This window comes from Squalius cephalus, assembly GCF_949319135.1.
Source record: "Squalius cephalus genome assembly, chromosome: 16".
Classification (NCBI taxonomy): domain Eukaryota; kingdom Metazoa; phylum Chordata; class Actinopteri; order Cypriniformes; family Leuciscidae; genus Squalius; species Squalius cephalus.
Genome location: NC_137137.1, coordinates 15,777,786 through 15,796,896, shown reverse-complemented (window position 1 = coordinate 15,796,896; position 19,111 = coordinate 15,777,786). Strand labels below are relative to the sequence as shown.

Genomic DNA, 19,111 nt, shown 5'->3' with positions numbered 1-19,111 from the left:
AATTGCAAACAACTGCAATGATTGTTTAGTTCACTAAGCACTTATTAATCAAAAACTGCTATTCTAACCTATTATTACAAATTATATGCTGTTGGGGACAAATTAGCATTCTATTTGGCCTACAAATCAACATCATGTCAGTACAGCTCTATAGCAAACATGCCTGTTCATGGCGGCCACCATTAAGAGTCACCTTGTAGGTTATGAAGAGATTTTCTAGGTCTGACTGAGTCTTCTAGAGTCTTCCAGTCATATTTTTCAAAAAAAAGTTATTAATTTCTTTACGTGTCAAACTTTTAATGAGGAAGAAATTACTGAGCGGACCTTTAAAAAAAAGACGACCAAAATATGATTTAGAGAAAGTGTAAAAGGAAACTAAATAGGTCTCATGAACAATTAGATTTCTTTCTTCCTCAGATGACCTTGCTGATAGTTTGACTAAATCAGATCGAACTGTAATAAAGACTTGGTCATTTTGTTCCACACAAAATGGAAGAAAAATAAATTGAGTTTGATTTGGGTTTCCTTTATTTTAAACTGTGACTCTCTCTGTGTGAAAGCTATATAAGAGAAAACTCGTCATAAACCTTTGCACCAGTCTATGGCAGAACTAAGATGAACTGAGCTCTTCCTTCAGCTCTTCCTATAGCTTCATTTTTCTGCCTCTCTTCACAGAGCAAAACACTTCCTTCTGCCTCTCTTCAGAGCTGTAAAATGGGCTGGCGCCGCGTCGCTGAGCGAGAAAAACATAACACGAGCTGCCGTGCATCAGTCTAGCTGACGGTTGATGCGTTTTCCACACCAACAGCCCAGATTTCGCCTTGGGATAATATATCTTGTCACTTAGTCAGGGTGTAGGATTATAGCCCATCAAACAGTGCATCCTCACAGCAGAAAACAGGCCTCCCAGCCACTGTCCATTAAAGACATCTATACTAGCTGACACCTCCCCAGCATAATGACACTATACTGCAGTCCACTGCATCTTTCAAGAACCCTGAATGATGAATTTGACAAATATGAGAAAAAGCCAACTACTTTACTTCTTTTGAGTTTCATTATTTTCAAGGCTGGGTGAATTATTAGATGCTAAGATCAAGAGAGAGAAAACAAAAAAGGATTGCTCACCCAAAAATGAAAGTTTTGTGATTATTTACCCACACTCATGTTGTTCCAAAGCAGTATGCTGCTTTTATGGAATACATTATTTTTCCATACAACAATAGTTCATGGCGATTATGGCTGGCAGAGCTCCACTAAATAAAAGAAAAAACCATGACTGGTGCTCTATACTCTTCAGAAGCCATATCATAGCTTTGTGCGAGGAACTGATTGAATTTTAACTCATTATTCACACGTTCAGATGTGTGTCATAGCCAAATATGAAATCCAAATACACTACCATTTAAAAGTTTAGGATTTTTTTGTTTTTGTTTTTGAAAGCCTCTGCATTTATTTATTCGAATATGCTGATTTGGTGCTCAGGAAACATTTCTTATTATTATGAATGTTGAAAACAGCTGTGCTGCATAATATTTTTGTGGAAACCGTGTGGTGATTTTTTTTCAGGATTCTTTGATGAGAGAACTATTAAAAGCAATGCATTTATTTGAAATAGAGACATTCATAAATTTAAAAAAAGAATAATCTCTTTTGATCAATAGAAAACATCCTTGCTTAAAGTATTCATTTCTTTCAAAAAGTCTCACTTTTAAACTGTCTCTCACATCTCATTCCAAACACAATACAAAGTTGTGGGGAAGTTTTCCAGTAAATAACTTTGTGAGAGAAAAACTCAAATTTAGGTTATCATACAGCTTCAGAAAACTCAAAATAGCATGTACAAGTCATATGGACTGCTTTTATCATTGTGTCATGGTGTTTTGTTTTTTTTTTGTCTTTTTCTGAACACTATGAACTGTTGTTTATGGGGGGGGGGGGACTTTAACAACAGGGTTATACATTTAAAACGGCATGAGGGTAAGTAATATATACATTTTTTCATTTTAATTTGCTGTTATTATTATTATTAGTAAATGCTGTTAATACACCATGTTAAGTCACAAATAAGAACTAATGAAATTAGTTAGCACAGCATAAAAACAGCCTGGCTGACGATGAAAAAGAAAAACAAGGTCGGACAATCATAGCACAAATTGTGAGATCTTTAACAAGATGAGAACAGAACAGTCCTGGGGTGCCATAAATTCGGAAAAAAAATACACAACTTCCTCAGATGCAACATTAACCAAAATAAAACTGGTTTGCAGGGCTACTCAGTAAGAAATCTCATTCAAAACTGTGTCAAAGATATCAAGACAAGGTCATTCAATCACCACCTGCTGACAAGGCGAAAATATGTTTTCAAGAAGCAGCATGCCTTTTATGAGGCATACGGTAGCTCAAATACACTATAAAATGTCATATAAAAGTGTAGGTCTGGAAAAGTACTTTTCATAAGCTTTCAGCAATATAGGGTAATATTTGGCACTGCAGTGTTGCGTTTCGAAATCTACTTAGAAAACAAATACAGAACTTATTACAAGTAGTTGACATGTAGTGGTTCGGGTATATTCTGTAATCATTTCAAAAACTCCACTCTATTTTGGGGCATGCTCTAAAAACTGTACAAATAATTATAAGGTCAGGAAATGTATTCAATTTTCTAGGCTAATTTCCATGCTAATATAATTTGCTCTTGTGTCCACATGGGATTCATCCAGTTTTGAAATGACTCTGCTGTCATTACGCACAAGGATGAAACTGCCAGTCAGAGTAGACAGAGTTTGAGAGAACGTTATCAAATCAAACAAACTGTCGGTGCAGTCAATGCCCTTGTCAATGGATCAGAGAAAGTTTGATAGTTTAGGGAAGAAGATGCAAAACAGTGGAGGAAGTAGGACTAACATCCGCTGAGAACCTGACTGTATAAATTAATTTAATCTCACATCGACATGATAATGATTTTATTTCTTGTGTTTGCCACAACACTTGTCATGCTAGTTAGCGATCGCTGTAGTTCACTTGGTACTCTGTGAATTAATTTAATCAAAATGCATCAAATCTGACTAAAGCTGTGCTTAACATACTGTAGTAGGACAATGCTCTAAAATCAAAATACTCAGAATTGCACAATAGACTTAGCACATATACAGAAAGGGTGCAAATCACAACTGTAAATGAAAACTTCTTTCCATCAATATATCATCTATTACGATTTACATTATGGCTAAAGATGTCAAAGATTCTGTATATACTGTAAATGTTCAAGTTTCTGTTCACACTTTCAGGCAAGATTTCTGGCTTTCTCTTCGGTGAAATGTCAGTTATTTATAAACATTATTGCATTTCCTTGCATATATCTGTAACATATCTAATAAATAGAAATAAATAGAAGCACAGACGACCTGTACACTAAAATTATATGATCAATACGTTATGACAGCAGCATATGTTTTTACATTGCTTTAACTCATCAAAATAAGTTAAGCAATTTTCAACTTTTAATGGTATACAAGATTCAACTCATTTTTTTTAAGTCAGTTTAATGCAATTTAAGTTGCAATGACTTAAACATCCAAGTTGATTGTACTAAATTTAAAGCAGCAACTTTTTTTTTACACTTTCTCCTGTCAAACACAAAAGATAATTTGAATTAGTGAAAACACTCAAACATTTTCATCATGTTTCAACAGTTTCAACATTTCATCTTTTGTGTTTCCCAGAAGAAACAGTCAGAGGTTTGGAACGACATGAGGGTGTTCATTTTTGGTTTAACTGCATGCCCCTGTACCGGCTAAACATAAAAAAGTACTAAATGTTTTCCATAAAAGAGCTGACTTAGAAAATATGAATTTAATAATGTCTCTACACTGCAGTGCTGACTAATTGTTTTCTGTTATTTTATGACCACATCAAGTCTTCTATTAATTTGAGGGATTAACGATAAGAACGTCCCAACAGTTCAGGCCAAAGCTGAGAGATATTCGGATCTGTCACTTGCCCTTTTGCGACAGTGCATATCATTTTCAGCTTACTGCAATGCAGCTTACTACAACTTAATTAAATTGTTAAATACTAAATATTTGTTTAATATTAAATAGCTTATAAATGTAAAATAACACTAAATAAGAAAAAGCAACTTAGTTTGTTTACTGACACATACATCATATATTTAAAAGGGGTTTTTTTTTTTTACGACCTGCGTTACTTGTATTTGTGTTGTTGAGCTGTGTTTTTTCTCTCTCCCCCTGTTCTTTCTTGTTCTGTCTTTGACTTCTGATAGGTTGTCAGATGATGGGGTGCACAACCGTCATTGGCTGTTCAGTCGAGACGTGGTCTTTATAAGAATGCAGCTGGCACTCGATGGAGAGGTCATTTCTGGTTGTGATCGTGGTTGTGAGCTCCTGGATCTTTCTCCTGTCCTGCAGCTTTCTTTGGGTGAACTTGTTTGTGCTTTGTTTTTTATAGGGAGTTAGCTAAGCCAACTGTATTTTATTTAGCTGTTTGACTAGGTCATTTAATTTATCCCCTTTTCTTTTTATATTCGTTTTGTTTGTCATTTTGGCCTTTAGTCACCCTGAAGCAGCCCTTCAGGGCCAGATTTGAGAAACCCTGTTCTATCATGGTTTCTATTTTTCATTACTGATAATAATAAGAAACATGTTACTTGTGCTGCAAATCAGCATATTAGAATGATTTTTAAAGGAACACTGAAGACTGGAGTAATGGCTGCTAAAAAAAAATCAAATAAATGCAGCCTTGGAAAGATTAAGAGACTTTGACAGGTAAGTAACAATCTGAACTACAAATCTGACTGGGCCAGCAGAAAAATCATTATTGTTGAGCTCTGCAATTCTATTCAGTTTATGAAGCAATTGAACGATCATTGTGTGGTTTTCAACAAGGTAAACCCCATTACCGAGTCATTAAAGTGGGCATGTTACATTATCCCCCCTTTCGAAGCATTCATGTTCACAGTGTGTCTGTGAAATTGAAAGGTTCGCAGTGAAGCTCCAGTAAGGAAACGGTACCTGAGTGGGGGCTCCCTGGGCTCTCTTCCAGGGGTCCGGTCGGTGGAGGCCTCCAGGGGTGAGGGCAGCAGGTTGAGGCATGATGCAAGGGATTGACTGGAATCTTCCTGTGAGACTGTAATAGCAAATCAAGGAGAAAAAAGCCTCTGTATAATAACAAGCTACAACTTTCTTTATTTCCTTGAAATAAAGGGTTTATTTTGTTTATACAAACAAAATGTAGTACTTTTTCGGGTTGTCACTTGTCCAATGTGTAAATCTGGGTCCTGAAGCAAAACCAGATGAGAACCACTATTCATGCCAAAATGACTTTATGCACAAGCGCTGCGATATTTACTTCTCTTGCAAAAAAAAAATGCCTTAGCAAATATCAGCAATGACATCCGCAGAGTTTATCTGTCTAGAGGCTTTGCCTGTGGTGCATGTTAACGTGGAGCGTCGTAAGTGCTGATGTAACTCCTCCAGAAAACTATCAGAACATTTTGGAAAATTAAAATGACTACATGACTAATCCACAAATGCATGCATACATAAATTAACGGTGTAATATTTTAAAAGATATTAAAATCTGAAGACTAGCCCAAGTCTTCTTCGGCTAAAATTGGGGGCACGGACAGAGGTGGGGGAATAAGGTCTCATCTTTTTTTTTTTTATCTACGGCAAAAATCATTTCTTCAAGCAATGTAGCTATTATAAGAACGTGTAATTTCAATAAGACATTCAGAGATTTAACAGCATGAATATGAATGAGAATTAAATGTCATAATACATGTTGCAGAGTCTGAAGCAAAAAGAGAGAGCAACTGGAGTCTGGGGAAAACATACCATGGTGAGCTCGCTGGTCATCAGAGAGGTCAAGATCCAGCATCAGGTCATCCTCATCCAACTCAGACGAGCCAAGGTTATTCAAAACATCCTGGAAAAGGAGAAAAAAATAAATAAACCTATGATGCAAGGGTCAAAATAAAACATTTAGCTTAAGAGGGCTCAATGAGGATGGTCCAGTATCCCATTTTACATTGTATGCTGTTACATTGTATGTAGTTACAAATATATTCATATATGTAATTAATTATATAGACTATAGTACATATATATTTAGAATGGATTATTTTATTTTTACAAATATTTTTATAAACAGATTAAAATATATTTATAAAATATTAAAATAATAAATATTTTATTTTATGTAATTTATCATTTTAATATTTTTAATTTTTAATTATTTATAAAAATGTTTTTAATTTGCAATAAGAGCTGAAAATAATGTATGTATATTTTTATTTATTTATTTATTTAGTGGAAAACCTATAAACATACTACATATTGTATAAATTTTTCATGGTGCAGCCGTCATTAGATCAAAATGACATGCAGTCATAGATCAAAAATCTAATGACCAAATTTTTTTTACTGTTGAGACCTAGTGCCTATACAAGATAGGTATTTTACTAGTTATGACACATTTAATGTATCTAGTTTGCTGTAAGCAGTGACTAATGACTTTCTTAAACTCAGCCCAAACCTCCAGCTGTGTGTCATGGTCTGTTTGTTAAAGACTGATGACAAGAGAGGATTTGATCTGATTCAAAGACGCCTCCACAGAAACCCTTCCTCACATCTGACTAAACGGCGCAACTCCTCTATTGCACACAAGAAGCAGAAAACCTGGATATCGCTCAAACCAAAGTAGGCCTTTGAGTGCTGCTTTTCAAAGTGTCAGACTGCCATCTTGTGCCCAATATGAAAAAAACATCTTAGATTAAAAATTATGTATATTAAAAAGAAAAAACAAGGTCCTTTATTCTAGCAAACAAGCCAGACTCAGCAAAGCTCTAATATGGAGTATTTGAGGCTAATCTTATTTAAAAGTGCACGTAAAAGACAAAAAGGCAAAAGAGCAGCTATTATGTTCTATTAAAGTGGAGAAGCGCAGCTCTTTGGCTAATTAAGCAGGACAGAGCAAAGGACTGGATAGTGCATCAGAACAGAAATGCCTTAACTTTGACTTTGCTAGAAATTAAAGGGTCGCTGGGCGCCTAATTAAGACTCTCAGGATATGAAATGGTGTGGCCTTTACCTCTTTGAAATATTACGATGCCAAATGACAAAATGAACATAATACATCACTACTGTAACAATCTCAGTAAAAGTGTAATACTGATGAAGTGAACTGCCTTAATCGGCGACCTGTTCAGACACCTTATTTAGAAATATTAAAGAAGAACAGTGTCATGGTTCATAAAATGTCCTTGTGAACATAAATGGCCAAACAGGTTGTTTTTGAGCATAATCATGTAGTCTCAACCAACGAGATCACTACCCACAGACACAGATATGACAGATATGGGGGGGGGGGGGGGGGGTGTTGAAAAGATGATGAGATGGTCTTTTTTTTTCCTTCAAGCATTTATTTCTAAGGGATTGAGAAGGTAACAGAGAGCTGACATTTGGTGTGACTCACTCTCAATTTCCTGATGTTCAGATTGATTTTTCTGATCTTTTCATGTCAATGTCAGGAGAAAACATGCTTTACTCATTAATGAAATATCCTCTTGACAAAAAGGTCAAAACAGTTCAATGCCAATGTGAACAACTTTTCCTCACTTGGTGTTTCAGAAAACAACATGTTACACATTGGCAGGTTATGCAAGGATACTCCCTCTCAAACACATTTAGAATCTATCTGTGCTGCTACCAGAAATTATGAGGTGTGTCAAGTGTATCCTATGGATTAGGAAATGACCTGAGCAGACCTCGGGTCACCCGCACGTAAAATTCATTGTAAGACGCGATAAGACCATGCGCATCTTGATACAGTGATAAGATGGTAGGGATAAATGGTAAGAATGATATTGAGACATGACGTGAAACAGATTCAAACCTATTTTTCCAACATGAGCACCAAGGCTCAATGTGTAGGGTCATGGCTCCAACAAGGGTTATTTGTTGCAAGATACAGCACGAGTTTATCAAATGGTTAAAAAACAAAAACTGGGCATGCATGATAAAACCGGTACTGTTAAAAATGCCTATTATGAATGTACTTTCATTTGTGTCTTCAGACGTGTACTGGCGATCAGCCAATGTTAGAGCGCACTGTCAATGCTGCAGCGTAAAGACATACAATTGGTGTATGAGCATCCTAAATATTTATAATGCTTGGCATACTAATATTCGTTGTTTAAAGGACACTTTACACAGAAGTAGTCATTTGATTGTGTTTGTTTATTTACATGTGAATGCTGATTATCATTTATGGAAGGGTTTATGCTATATTTAATATGTGTATCCATTCCATTTAGTTAGTGGGTTTATTACAATTCTGTATTATATTCTATTATTGTTAATTATATCTATTATATGCTCTGTTTCAGACCACACACACATACCAATCTAATCGTTTTTACTCATGTGCTCAAACTATTGAAGCTAAGGTGGAAACTAATGGAAAAATCCAAAGTTAGTTGTACAGCAGGTTTGTACATGCAATTTTAATGAGACAACCTTGAGACGACCTCAATTAAACAGATAATGGCTCATTTCAAGTCTAGGCCACAATGTATTGAGCAAAATAAGACCTGATTCAATAAGGCAGCTTTCTTGTAAGTAAAACACATACAGCGACATAACTCGCTGCTTAATCGGCATTGCACAATGCATCATTGGAGAACTCCGGCACGTCCGACACTACAAGAGCTACGTACTCTTCAAAAACAGCGCTTTAGTTCTCTTGAGAAACCAAAAGTTGTAGAATGGAATTTGTATATATTTGGAATGAAAGATACAGAAATGTACTGCATTTTGCTTGTTTATTTTGCTCAAGAGCAGGATCTATGCAAGTCCACATCATACTAACAAGAAACTATGCTTCTAAACACAGGTCGAGAGCTGTAGATAACCAACCACACAAATTTGCGATGCTGTTTGTCAATGTTCGTTGGAACTATGGTTTTAGGAAAAAACAAATCTTTGAACTATGCTGGTAACAATGGAACTTGTGGCCATAGTTGGCTAACGATGCTTTGGGGAAACACACTCCAACACTTTCATTCATCAGTAAGACCAAGTTCTCCTGCTATACTCATGAAGGTTGATATAAAATAATAAGGATGTATCAAACAAGCACCATCTTGATGCAAATTAAGCTGTAGAAGGCAACACAAAATTACAGAACAATGCTTATGTGATTTACAAGCATGCTGGCTAAAGATCACAGAAACTGGAAACTACTGTAGTTCCTCAAATGTTAATGTTTGAAGAACATTAGAAGAGTAGTGAATGGCATGCTTCCCTTGAGAGCAGTGAGCATGACCACAAATTCTCACTATGACAATGGAACACTTCCCTTTTCCTGCATGTCTTTGTGTTTACACAAAAAAAAGTTGTGTGTGTCTGCCTCATAAAAAAGTATGTTAATGAGCATTTACATTCTTTGGCGATCAGAGTTAACTTAGAAAATCTACAAACAGAAAAAAAAGCAGTTTTTAATGGGGAACAATAAAAGTGCTTAAGTTCATTTTGAAAATGACTCAGACCAGTATGAGTGTCTCACTGATTCATTTAAATAACTTGTGAGTTAAGGATTCAAGACTGATTCGTTAGCCAGTCGGACATCACGGATTACAATGTTCATTCTTTCATACAGCGAGCACAATGCAAAAAGCTGCCCTTTCTCTGAACTTTGACTGGAGCCGTCGATTGCAGAACGATTGCACCGTAGGAGGGGATTTTCCTTCAACTAATCCATTTCATCCTTCAATTAAAATGTGGGCTTATATATCTCTTTATCTTTATCAGGCACAGCATCAAAAATACAAGAATCATGATCCTCAAACTCAACCAAAAACATGCATGTTCCCTAAGATTTCCCACATCTGTTGGCAAACCCTTGATCAGACATGCTGCTTCAGGACGTAGCCTCGTCCAAGAACAACTGGCAAACAGGAGAATGTAACTGAAAAGGTCAGGTCAGGTCAGGTCAGCCCACAGCCACAGTGAAGGTAAACTTCACTCACAAATTTTGCACAGCACATGATTTGATGACAAATTAGCAGTGGCACCTTAGCAAGCATTAAAGAACAATAACACAGGATATGGCGTTTTCCTCCACTGCGCTGGAAAACAAGAGCAATTAGTTTGGCCTCAAGCTGTGCAGGTGCAGACTACAGTATTCAGAAACAAAACAAAAGCTATGACTTTGTAGGAACTAGCCAAAAGTATGAGCAATTGTTTCTTGTTACTGATTGAAACAATGTTTTCCTGTAAGGGTTGTCCATATTGTCCATACAACATAAAATCTCTCTGAAGGTTAATTGTTTTGATTTATCTGCTAGCCCTATGACACCAATGACCGGCACCAACTAAAAATAGTCACTTCTAACTTAACTGCACTACCATTCACTTTGGGGTCAGTACGGGGTTTTTTTTTTTGTTTGTTTTTTTTGTTTTTTTAAAGAAATTAATACTTTTATTAATCAAGGATTCAACTACTCAAAAGGGACACAAAAGACATTTAAATGTTACAAAAGATTTCCATTTTATTAAGCAGTTTTCACCAAAAACAGGATATTAGAATTATTTCTGAAGAATTATGTGACACTAAAGACTGGAATAATGGATGCTGAAAGTTCAGTTTTATTATCAGAAGAATAAAATACATTTAAAAAAAAACATTCAAATAGAAAAAAAAATATCGGGATGTCCCCATTTTAAAGTAGCAAGCTACTTTTTTCAAGTGAATAGGCATGGGCCAGTATGGTTGACTATCCTATTAAACATTTAATAACCAACTACTTAAGTCAACTAGTGATTCAGAATTGGTTTTTAAATATTTAAAAGAGACAATTTATTGAAAAAGTGGTTTAGCATGCTCAAAGTGTGCTGTGCTTCAGCATGCTAACAGTTCGCAGAGTATTTGTTCTCAGTGAAAACCTCACCACTACAGGCTTTTCAACACAATCTCTGTTGGACTTCAAATGTCCTGTTGTGAGCAATGCGCATGTTATTATGCATAATCCACAGGTTTATTGTGAGGTCTTGTGGAAAGATTAAAGGATAGGAATTTTCTGGTGTCTGTTTTTAATAAACAGATGGTGGCTTTAATAAGATTGCAGCAGACAAAAGGTTCAAACTATTGGACAATGTGAACAATATGTTTTACAACCATAACATTTATATTCAAACTGTTTGAACTTTTGAATGAGGAATGAGAATCCATAAGACTAAGTCATTAGGTTACAATGAAGGATCACAAGGCTTCTCGCAAGCTCGCTCAGTTTTTTGAGGACAGTATGTTCTAGGTAGATTCACAGCAGTGCCATACTTTCCCATTTCGTAATTATTGATTTAACTGTACTTCACCGCATATTCAACGATTTGGAAATGTTCTTATATCCATCTTCTGCTTTGGGCTTTTTAATTACTTCTCAGAGTTGATTCAATTGTTCTTTTTCTTCAGGTCCAAGTTCTGACACAATACTGCCTCAATACAGGAAGATGAGTGATGAGGTATTTTGCAAAAAATTCAAATATTGTGTTTATCATGCATAAATTGCATGTGTGTGTGTGTGTGTGTGTGTGTGTGTGTGTGTGTGTGTGTGTGTGTGTGTGTGTGTGTGTGTGTGAGAACAGTTATGCTAATAGTTAAATGACTGGCTGTCAGTGTAGCTTGCTAATAAACTATAATTATGTGTCATCATAAAAACGCAACTACAATGCTTAATAAACTGTTGATCACAGAATGCAGTCAATAAGGCAATAGCAATATTAGCGAATTGTTTTCGTGTAGAGACAGGAGAACTTAGCAGAGTTTCCAGAGCTTCAGACACAGATGAAAAAGTCCCATCCTCAGCTGCGCAGCGTGTCGTTATTGGCCGATGGCTGCAGCCCAGAAACATCCCGTACACAGCAATTCAAGAAGAATATAACAAAATACAGGCACAGGGCAGTGTCTCTGTAGACAGAAACACCGCCACACACTTCTAGTGGATCATAGGTAATGATTGGGAGGGTTTATTTTTGCTTGAGTCTACAGAATATGACATGAACAAGCAGATGGTTGAATACATTTAGGTGGCACTATACATGGTCAGATAAAAGTTCAGGGAAAGTGGCCAGTGGAAACTGGCCTTGCTGACCTGCTGGCTAAAATGGTGTGAGAGGATTTGTCTGTTTAATTAAGCACTGTGATTATATCGCTGGGTGGGAATTTAATCCCTCGGAAGACGCAGAGAGTCTACATCGTTGGTTTTCAGAGACACATATTTAGATCAAATAAACCAATTCAACTACAGCCAATTCTTGAAAATGTGAGTTTGAGCAGTGAAATCGCATTCATACTTACCAGGCTGCCCAATTTAGAAGATGAGGAACTGGTTCTCTGCTTGTATAAAGTGTGGCCCTCCATGCAGTGAGGATCCCTGAGGTTGAGGTGAAGTCTGGGTTCTCCTGCGCCCTCAGAGGCCGACCGTAGACGTCTCTCCATGCGCATCACCTCATGGTATGGGCTCACGCTGCTGCACATGGACACTGCGAAGGATACAACACATAGATTAGAGACAGAAATAAACACAAAAATAGAGACAAAACAAAGAGATAAATGGCCAACAGTACTGAGTTATGAAGCAGTTCTGGAATGGGTACAATAACAATGACAATTCATAATTTACTACAAATCTCATTAGTGGGCACCAGGGGAGTAACGATTCACTCGTATTGTCGATGCATCAATTACGAAACCTGACGATGCAAATGCATCGATCTTGAAACATGGATTTTTGAATCGTGAATGGTATATTTCAGTCAATAATCGTTTTAAAATGCGAAGAATTGAATGAATCGCAATTCGATAACGATTCAAACATTAAACTACTACATGAATGTTACATAGTCTGACAAAGCTGCTCCATCACAGCTTCCTGTCAGACCCGCACAAGGAATTTGGAAACTAAGTTCTGAACAAAATGCAGGGTTTAGAAAGTAAGCAGAACAGTGACAGGCACCCTCCTCCCTAGATGAGTCTCCATTCAGCAGGAAGACTAGTGGTCGTCTTGTACACAAAACGAAATAGTCAATGTTTACTTGATATGGAACACACAGAGCCTGAGTTGGCAACACAAAGTCAATTTATCACTTGAGCTGGGAGAAAAACAGAACTCATGGAGCGAACTTCCAGACGGCTTAAATACTCTCCGCGGGAACACCACCATCACTCCACCTCTGACGACCGTAACTCACTGCACCTGTGCGCTCTAACAGGCGAAGAGACAGATGGAAGAAGAAAACAAAACTAAAACACGTGCACAACACAGCACTAAGCAACATCACATACATAAATGAAAATGTTACGTAACAGTGAATTAATGGAGACGTCGTGCGGCTTTGTTCAAGCCCTCAAAAATATGTGTTGAACTCTTACAAAACAACAGAAGCAGAGAGTGCTACACAGGTGTCTTTACGTAGCCATTGGTGCTCATTGGATAAACTGGAGGTGGACATCAAATTATTAAGATGAAATAGTCCAAGGCACTTATGTGAACTAAAAAGCCTTTAATTAACTGGGCTAAATCATTAAAAACAGTTAAAAGTGTAGATATACACGTTTCACATACACAGGCTTCTTCAGGACAACAAATGTATTGCTCATTAGCTATTACTTCATGTTAGTTAATACATTAACTAATGTTAACAAATGAGAGACCTTATTGTAAAGTGTTACCAATAAAATATTTAAAGATATTATAATATAAAAACATAAGTATCTCCTATAAGCAAATATCAGTAAAAAAAAAAGAAAAGAAAAAAAAAACATTTTTATTTACCGGTATATAATATAATTAATAATTTTATGTACACATAAATGTTTGTATATCCTACCATTCAAAAGTTTGTAATACTTTTGCTGAGCTTTTATTCAGCAAGAATGCATGAAATTGATCAAAACGTGACACTAAAGGCATTTATAATGTTACAAAAGTTTCTTGAGCACCAAAAGTCAGCATGTTAAAATGATTTCTGATGGATCATGTGACAGACAGACTGGAGTAATGGCTGCTGAAGACTCAGTAAAATATATTAAAACAGAAAACATGAGTTATACATTTTATATATGCAAGTTATTATAAGTGTTACAGAAAATACTTATGAATGGCTTTAAATTGCACTTCTATGGAAAACAATATTCAAGTGGAAAAAAAAAATTAAAACAACTGTTGCCAAGTTTCCTCCAAATTATTAAAATGTCTTCAGTATCTTGTTGTGTACAGAGACAGACCTCAATTAGGTTGTAGGTAACAATCTGAAGAATACGTAATGCATCTAGCAAAAAAGTTAAGCCTGGGGCACAAACTACAATTCACAAACCTACTGCACCAGATTTGCATAAAATTATTTTATCTCTTAAACAAGATATCAAAAGCTAAACAACACGGATAGGTGAAACAGTTCAGCAAAATAGTTCAATAGTTTTGTTTTTAGTACAGTCCAGTACAGTATCAAACAATTAAAAGCCTGGATCATATTGACACAAATACACACTGCAAAGAAAATACAGTGATGTTCAGAACAGACCCGATAATACTGATTACTGTAAATATATTCACAAGGAAACAACATGCAAAACACAACTAAAATTTCTAGCAAATTAAACCAAGAATCACAATAATCAACATTGTAAACAGATTTAACTGCATCCAGACATCTTTCCGCCTATATAAAAATACGAGAGTATGAATAAAACATCTTAATATCCTTAAAAATAGCTTAATCATTGGCATGAATATTAATGAATCACCCCAAGCCAATAATTGTAAATGAACACAGAGTGTAGAGTTCACTCTCTCCTGCAAGAGGATCCGTAGTAAAGCCAATATCAAGTCACCACTAGAAGAAATTCAATACTGTGGAGCTGGTTAGTTTCCCATAAACCTTCTAAGCCACAGGCACTCTGGAGTGAAAGCACTCACAACGTAAAAGTATAATTTACGAAAAAGAGAAACCATGGGTCATAAGAAAAATGCAGCCAAACTGAAGCATAACACATTGTTATAGGAGGGAGTTCCCAGTTTTTGTGTGCGTTTATAAAAGCTCTCAGTAGTTCTAGAACTGATCAGTTACACATTCAGTTTAAGGCTACATGTTATGCAGTGCCTTTATAGCTCAATACATAAGGGCATAAATGTAATTTGTGTTCTGATATTTAATATTTCTCAGCAGTAACACTTCTCAATCAGCATATTACACAGCTCTCTGGAATACTTTAGAGGAACTGGTTTGAAGATCAAAGATTAACTTGTTTTTGCTTTGTCACATGCAGGTGAATAAATTCCCTCAATACGTCTTTCTTAAAAACTTTCTTAAAACAGAAAATAGCCTCTATAAAAACTCAAAACAGCAACTGAGTTCACTGACATTACCTGTGTGTGGCTTTCTTAGGTGGCTTGGCCTGGTCTCCAGTTTGCTCAGGCCTGATGACCTTCCTGCCTGCTGGATGAGAACAGCGTTCCTGGACCTCCTCTCACGAGTGTCAGGATTGGAGCTGCTTTCCTCACTCAATTCTGGAGCTTGTTCAATCTCACTGGCCTCTGACTGGTCAGGGTTAGCATTTGCATTAGGATAAGTGTCAGGGTTCAGCTCTTTCACTGTCTGCAGCGTTACTGGTTCCGTACGGGCAGTTGTGCTCTCGCACTGTGTGTTGGCTGTGTGGCTGGTATCTGGCAGTAAGGGCTTTTCCGTGATGGTCTGGGCTGGGGTGAGGGACACCTGCGAGGTAGAAACAGCTTGGCTAAAGTTTTCGGGTGGAGCAGCTGGACTGGGAGCCGGCAAAGCGTCCACTTCCGAGACAGAGTCTTCGGTGGCGTGAACGAAATCTGATGGCGTGATTGCTGTGGTGCGGTCTTCTGAGATCATGGGCGACTGTAGAGAACTCTCAGCCAATTCTCCAGGCCAGGAACCTGGGGTACCAGTTTTAGGAGGCTCTTCTGTACTATCCTGACCTTTACCCTGGTCCAGAACATTGGACGAGTTCTTGGAAAACCGTTGGTGAGCTGAGAAGGACTTAGGCAGCATCTTCTTATGCTTAGAAGACCTCTTGCTGCTCACGTCATCGAGGAACCCTGAATCATCTCCCTCGTTCGTCCGCGAGCTGATGCAGTTAATGAAAACACTGCGGTTGGCCGACGTTTTCTCAAGGTTTTCCGTCTGAGACCGGGGGATCTTCTTCTTGTGTCCGCCGAATCCGAACGAATGCCGTGTCTTTGAGATGCAACTCTCTCGAAAGATGACTTCAGACCCCTGGCTGCTATTGTCCAGGCTGAGCTGGGTCGGGTCGCTGTTCCTCTTGCAGTGGAAGCTGAGTGACGGAGTGCGGAATAGGCTGCGGCGTTTGCCTGTGCTGCTGGAGCTGGAGTTCGTGCTGGAGGGAGAGGAAGTGTGGACGCCATTGCCGACACCACCGGAGGAGGGCGAGGACGGGAGCGAGTCCTGTCTCTTTCCCACACTACGTCTGAAGATGGGAAGCCTGGAGACCAGGGTGGAGCGCCGTGACCCTGATTCGCCCATGAAGATCGAGCACCAAATCAGACCCTCTGCAGACAAGAAAAAAAGACAATCAGCATTAGCATGATGGCCTGAATAAACAGACACAATCAGGAATGGAAGTTACCAACAGCCAAATAATTGAGGTCATTTTGGATTCTTTACCAGGCAGGCAGCCACTAAGGCGGGCAACATGCCTCATTTGACAAGAACTTTGTTGTTTAGAAACAAAAACTAGATCTTGATGAACTAACCAATTTTTTTATAGATTGATGACCAGGCTGAGGCAAAGTTGGCAAAAGGCATAATGTTTAGTACCGCTGGTTCCTCAGAGAAGATTTTTTTCTTAACAGTAAAGTGTATATCAGTCACCCTGCACAGTAAGATATCAGCTCAGCCATTTAAAAAAAAAAAAAAAAAAAAAACTACTGTGTATCAAATGACTATTATAAATGCAAAAGCACCCCAGGTTCACTTGATTTTGACATTTGCACAATTCCAGATAATTTTAAATATTATTAAAATGTCTAATAAACAAATAAAGAAAAAAAGAAAAGTGATAAAACAATGTTTTGTTAATTATTGTTCTTGTATTATTCTTGTATTATTTGGGGAAAGAGAAAGGTAAAATACTGTCTTACAACTTTTTGGCTAACCTAAAATGGGTTCCAAAAACAACAGCGGACACAGATCCACCATGAAAAATAGGTCAGCAGCATCCATGTATAAAGTCAGCCACAGTGTCACTTTTTGTTCCTCAAATGTGGAAATAAATCTGAATTAAAATGCTGTATCAGTTCATTGGTTAATTTAAAAAATAACCGGCTGGTAAAAACTTGAGTGGCTGGTAAAACTCACTGTATCTCACTGCATTCATTGTATCTGGTAGGCAAAAATAGACACAAAGATTTAGATTCACAAGGGAAAAATCCAGTAGGGCTGCATTACTGTTTGCTGAGCACAATTAATTTCAGCACATTAAGCACACTGTACTGACCTACTGCCAGTATTGTCTTTACTGAAAATCACAGTAAAGTTAGAGTGAAGGTGTTCCCTCTGACAAATTTACAAAACATGTAGGCCTACACACCCCATAATACAGTAGTGACGGTTGGAGATACACCCTTGACAGCATTACTTAGCTTGATTGACCTGATGTGTTTTAATGGGTAATGACAAAGACTAGAGAACACTTAATCATTTTTAGATAACTTAATAATCATGATAATGCAGTGTAATAAACAACATACCAATTCAGTGAACTTTTATGTAATAAAAAAAAAACTATAATAATCAAGTTTTTTTGGAGACACAGGTGCATAACATTTAGAGGCATTATACGCTAGAAAAAAAAAATCAAATAAGTAATTAAGATGAAATAAAATCTGAGAAACGATGCAAAGAAAGCAAGAATATCCACAAAGTGCGATGATCAGTGAATCAAAGCAAAAAGGGCCCATAACCTACAACAAGCTGATGCGAACTGACTCTCTAAACAGCATTTCAGCATTTATTATATATTTGGGAATCTAGCACTTCTATGGAGTCCAAAAATGCGTCCTATTTAGGTAACTCGCTATGTTTTAGACTCAGCCTATAATTATTATAAATAGCCATCATATCATCCTCACTGATGGACACGGCGTCAGGAAACACTGAATAACCAATAAAACAGCGACATTCAGCAGCCGCCTGCTGCAAGAGCTCTGACCGCAGTACAGCTCCGCACACAAACATTACCTTGAGACGAATCCTCCGTTTACAAGCCGCAGATATTCCGTTCGCTGTCAGTTTGAGCGTAAAGCCTAAATGCTCGTGGCATCACATCCGGCGAGTTTCACGTCAAAGCAAGCGCTAAATTCTCCTGTCGGAATCCTGGCTCGCTCGCGCTAAATCCACCTCAAGTGACGTGGAATGTTGCTTCCGCGTTTCCGCATCTGCGCGTGACGCAAGATACCTGCGTGAGCGTCATTTAAAGACGGCACACAGGTGCAGTGGCCCTGCTGGGATATTATATGCAATAAAATACAACAAAAGAATTGTGTTATAAAATGATACAACGGTGCTATCCTACAAAATGTTTTTACAAAGGTTTATTTCTGACGACTTTGATGTAAATTGCTCCTTCTGTGGTAGCATAGGCTACCCTTGAAGATTTGTCTCATCTGTTTTGGGATTGTGAGTTTACTAAGAATCTATGGAAAAACATTTCCATTGTTTGTGGTAGCCTATAATTCCTGATATCTCGTTGAAATATGAAAATGTTATTCTTGGTTGTACACATTGATAGACGACGATTCTGATGTTTTTTTGTTTATTCAATCTCATTTTGATCTAAATATTTTCTAAGTGTAAATTAAATTAAGAATAAGCCTTTCTTCAGCCTTTTTCTTGACGATGTAAAACTGAGCTATATGTATCTGATTTCAGATTTTTTTAATAAGAAAGCTGTGAATCTTTTAAAAAGGTAGCCTACATAATTTTTGTTCAATAAAAAAAACATAGGGATACGATGATAGGGAACGAATTACAGAATTATCATC

At 37.2% G+C, this 19,111-nt stretch overlaps 1 protein-coding gene across 3 annotated transcripts in view; it reads right to left on the bottom strand.

Moving 5' to 3' along the window:
* Window positions 1–18,497, bottom strand: part of ccser1 (coiled-coil serine-rich protein 1) — a 71,412-nt gene extending 52,915 nt beyond the window's left edge. For all 3 annotated transcript variants that reach the window (XM_079896933.1, XM_079896935.1, XM_079896934.1), the window contains exons 1-5: window positions 18,309–18,497; window positions 15,449–16,618; window positions 12,379–12,563; window positions 5,859–5,949; window positions 5,034–5,148 (exon numbers count right to left, since the gene is read on the bottom strand). In XM_079896933.1, the coding sequence (XP_079753059.1) occupies window positions 5,034–5,148; window positions 5,859–5,949; window positions 12,379–12,563; window positions 15,449–16,592 (1,535 nt within the window). In that variant the 5' untranslated portion in view covers window positions 16,593–16,618; window positions 18,309–18,497. The remainder of the gene's footprint in view (window positions 1–5,033; window positions 5,149–5,858; window positions 5,950–12,378; window positions 12,564–15,448; window positions 16,619–18,308) is intronic.
* Between the last annotated feature and the right edge of the window lie 614 nt (window positions 18,498–19,111).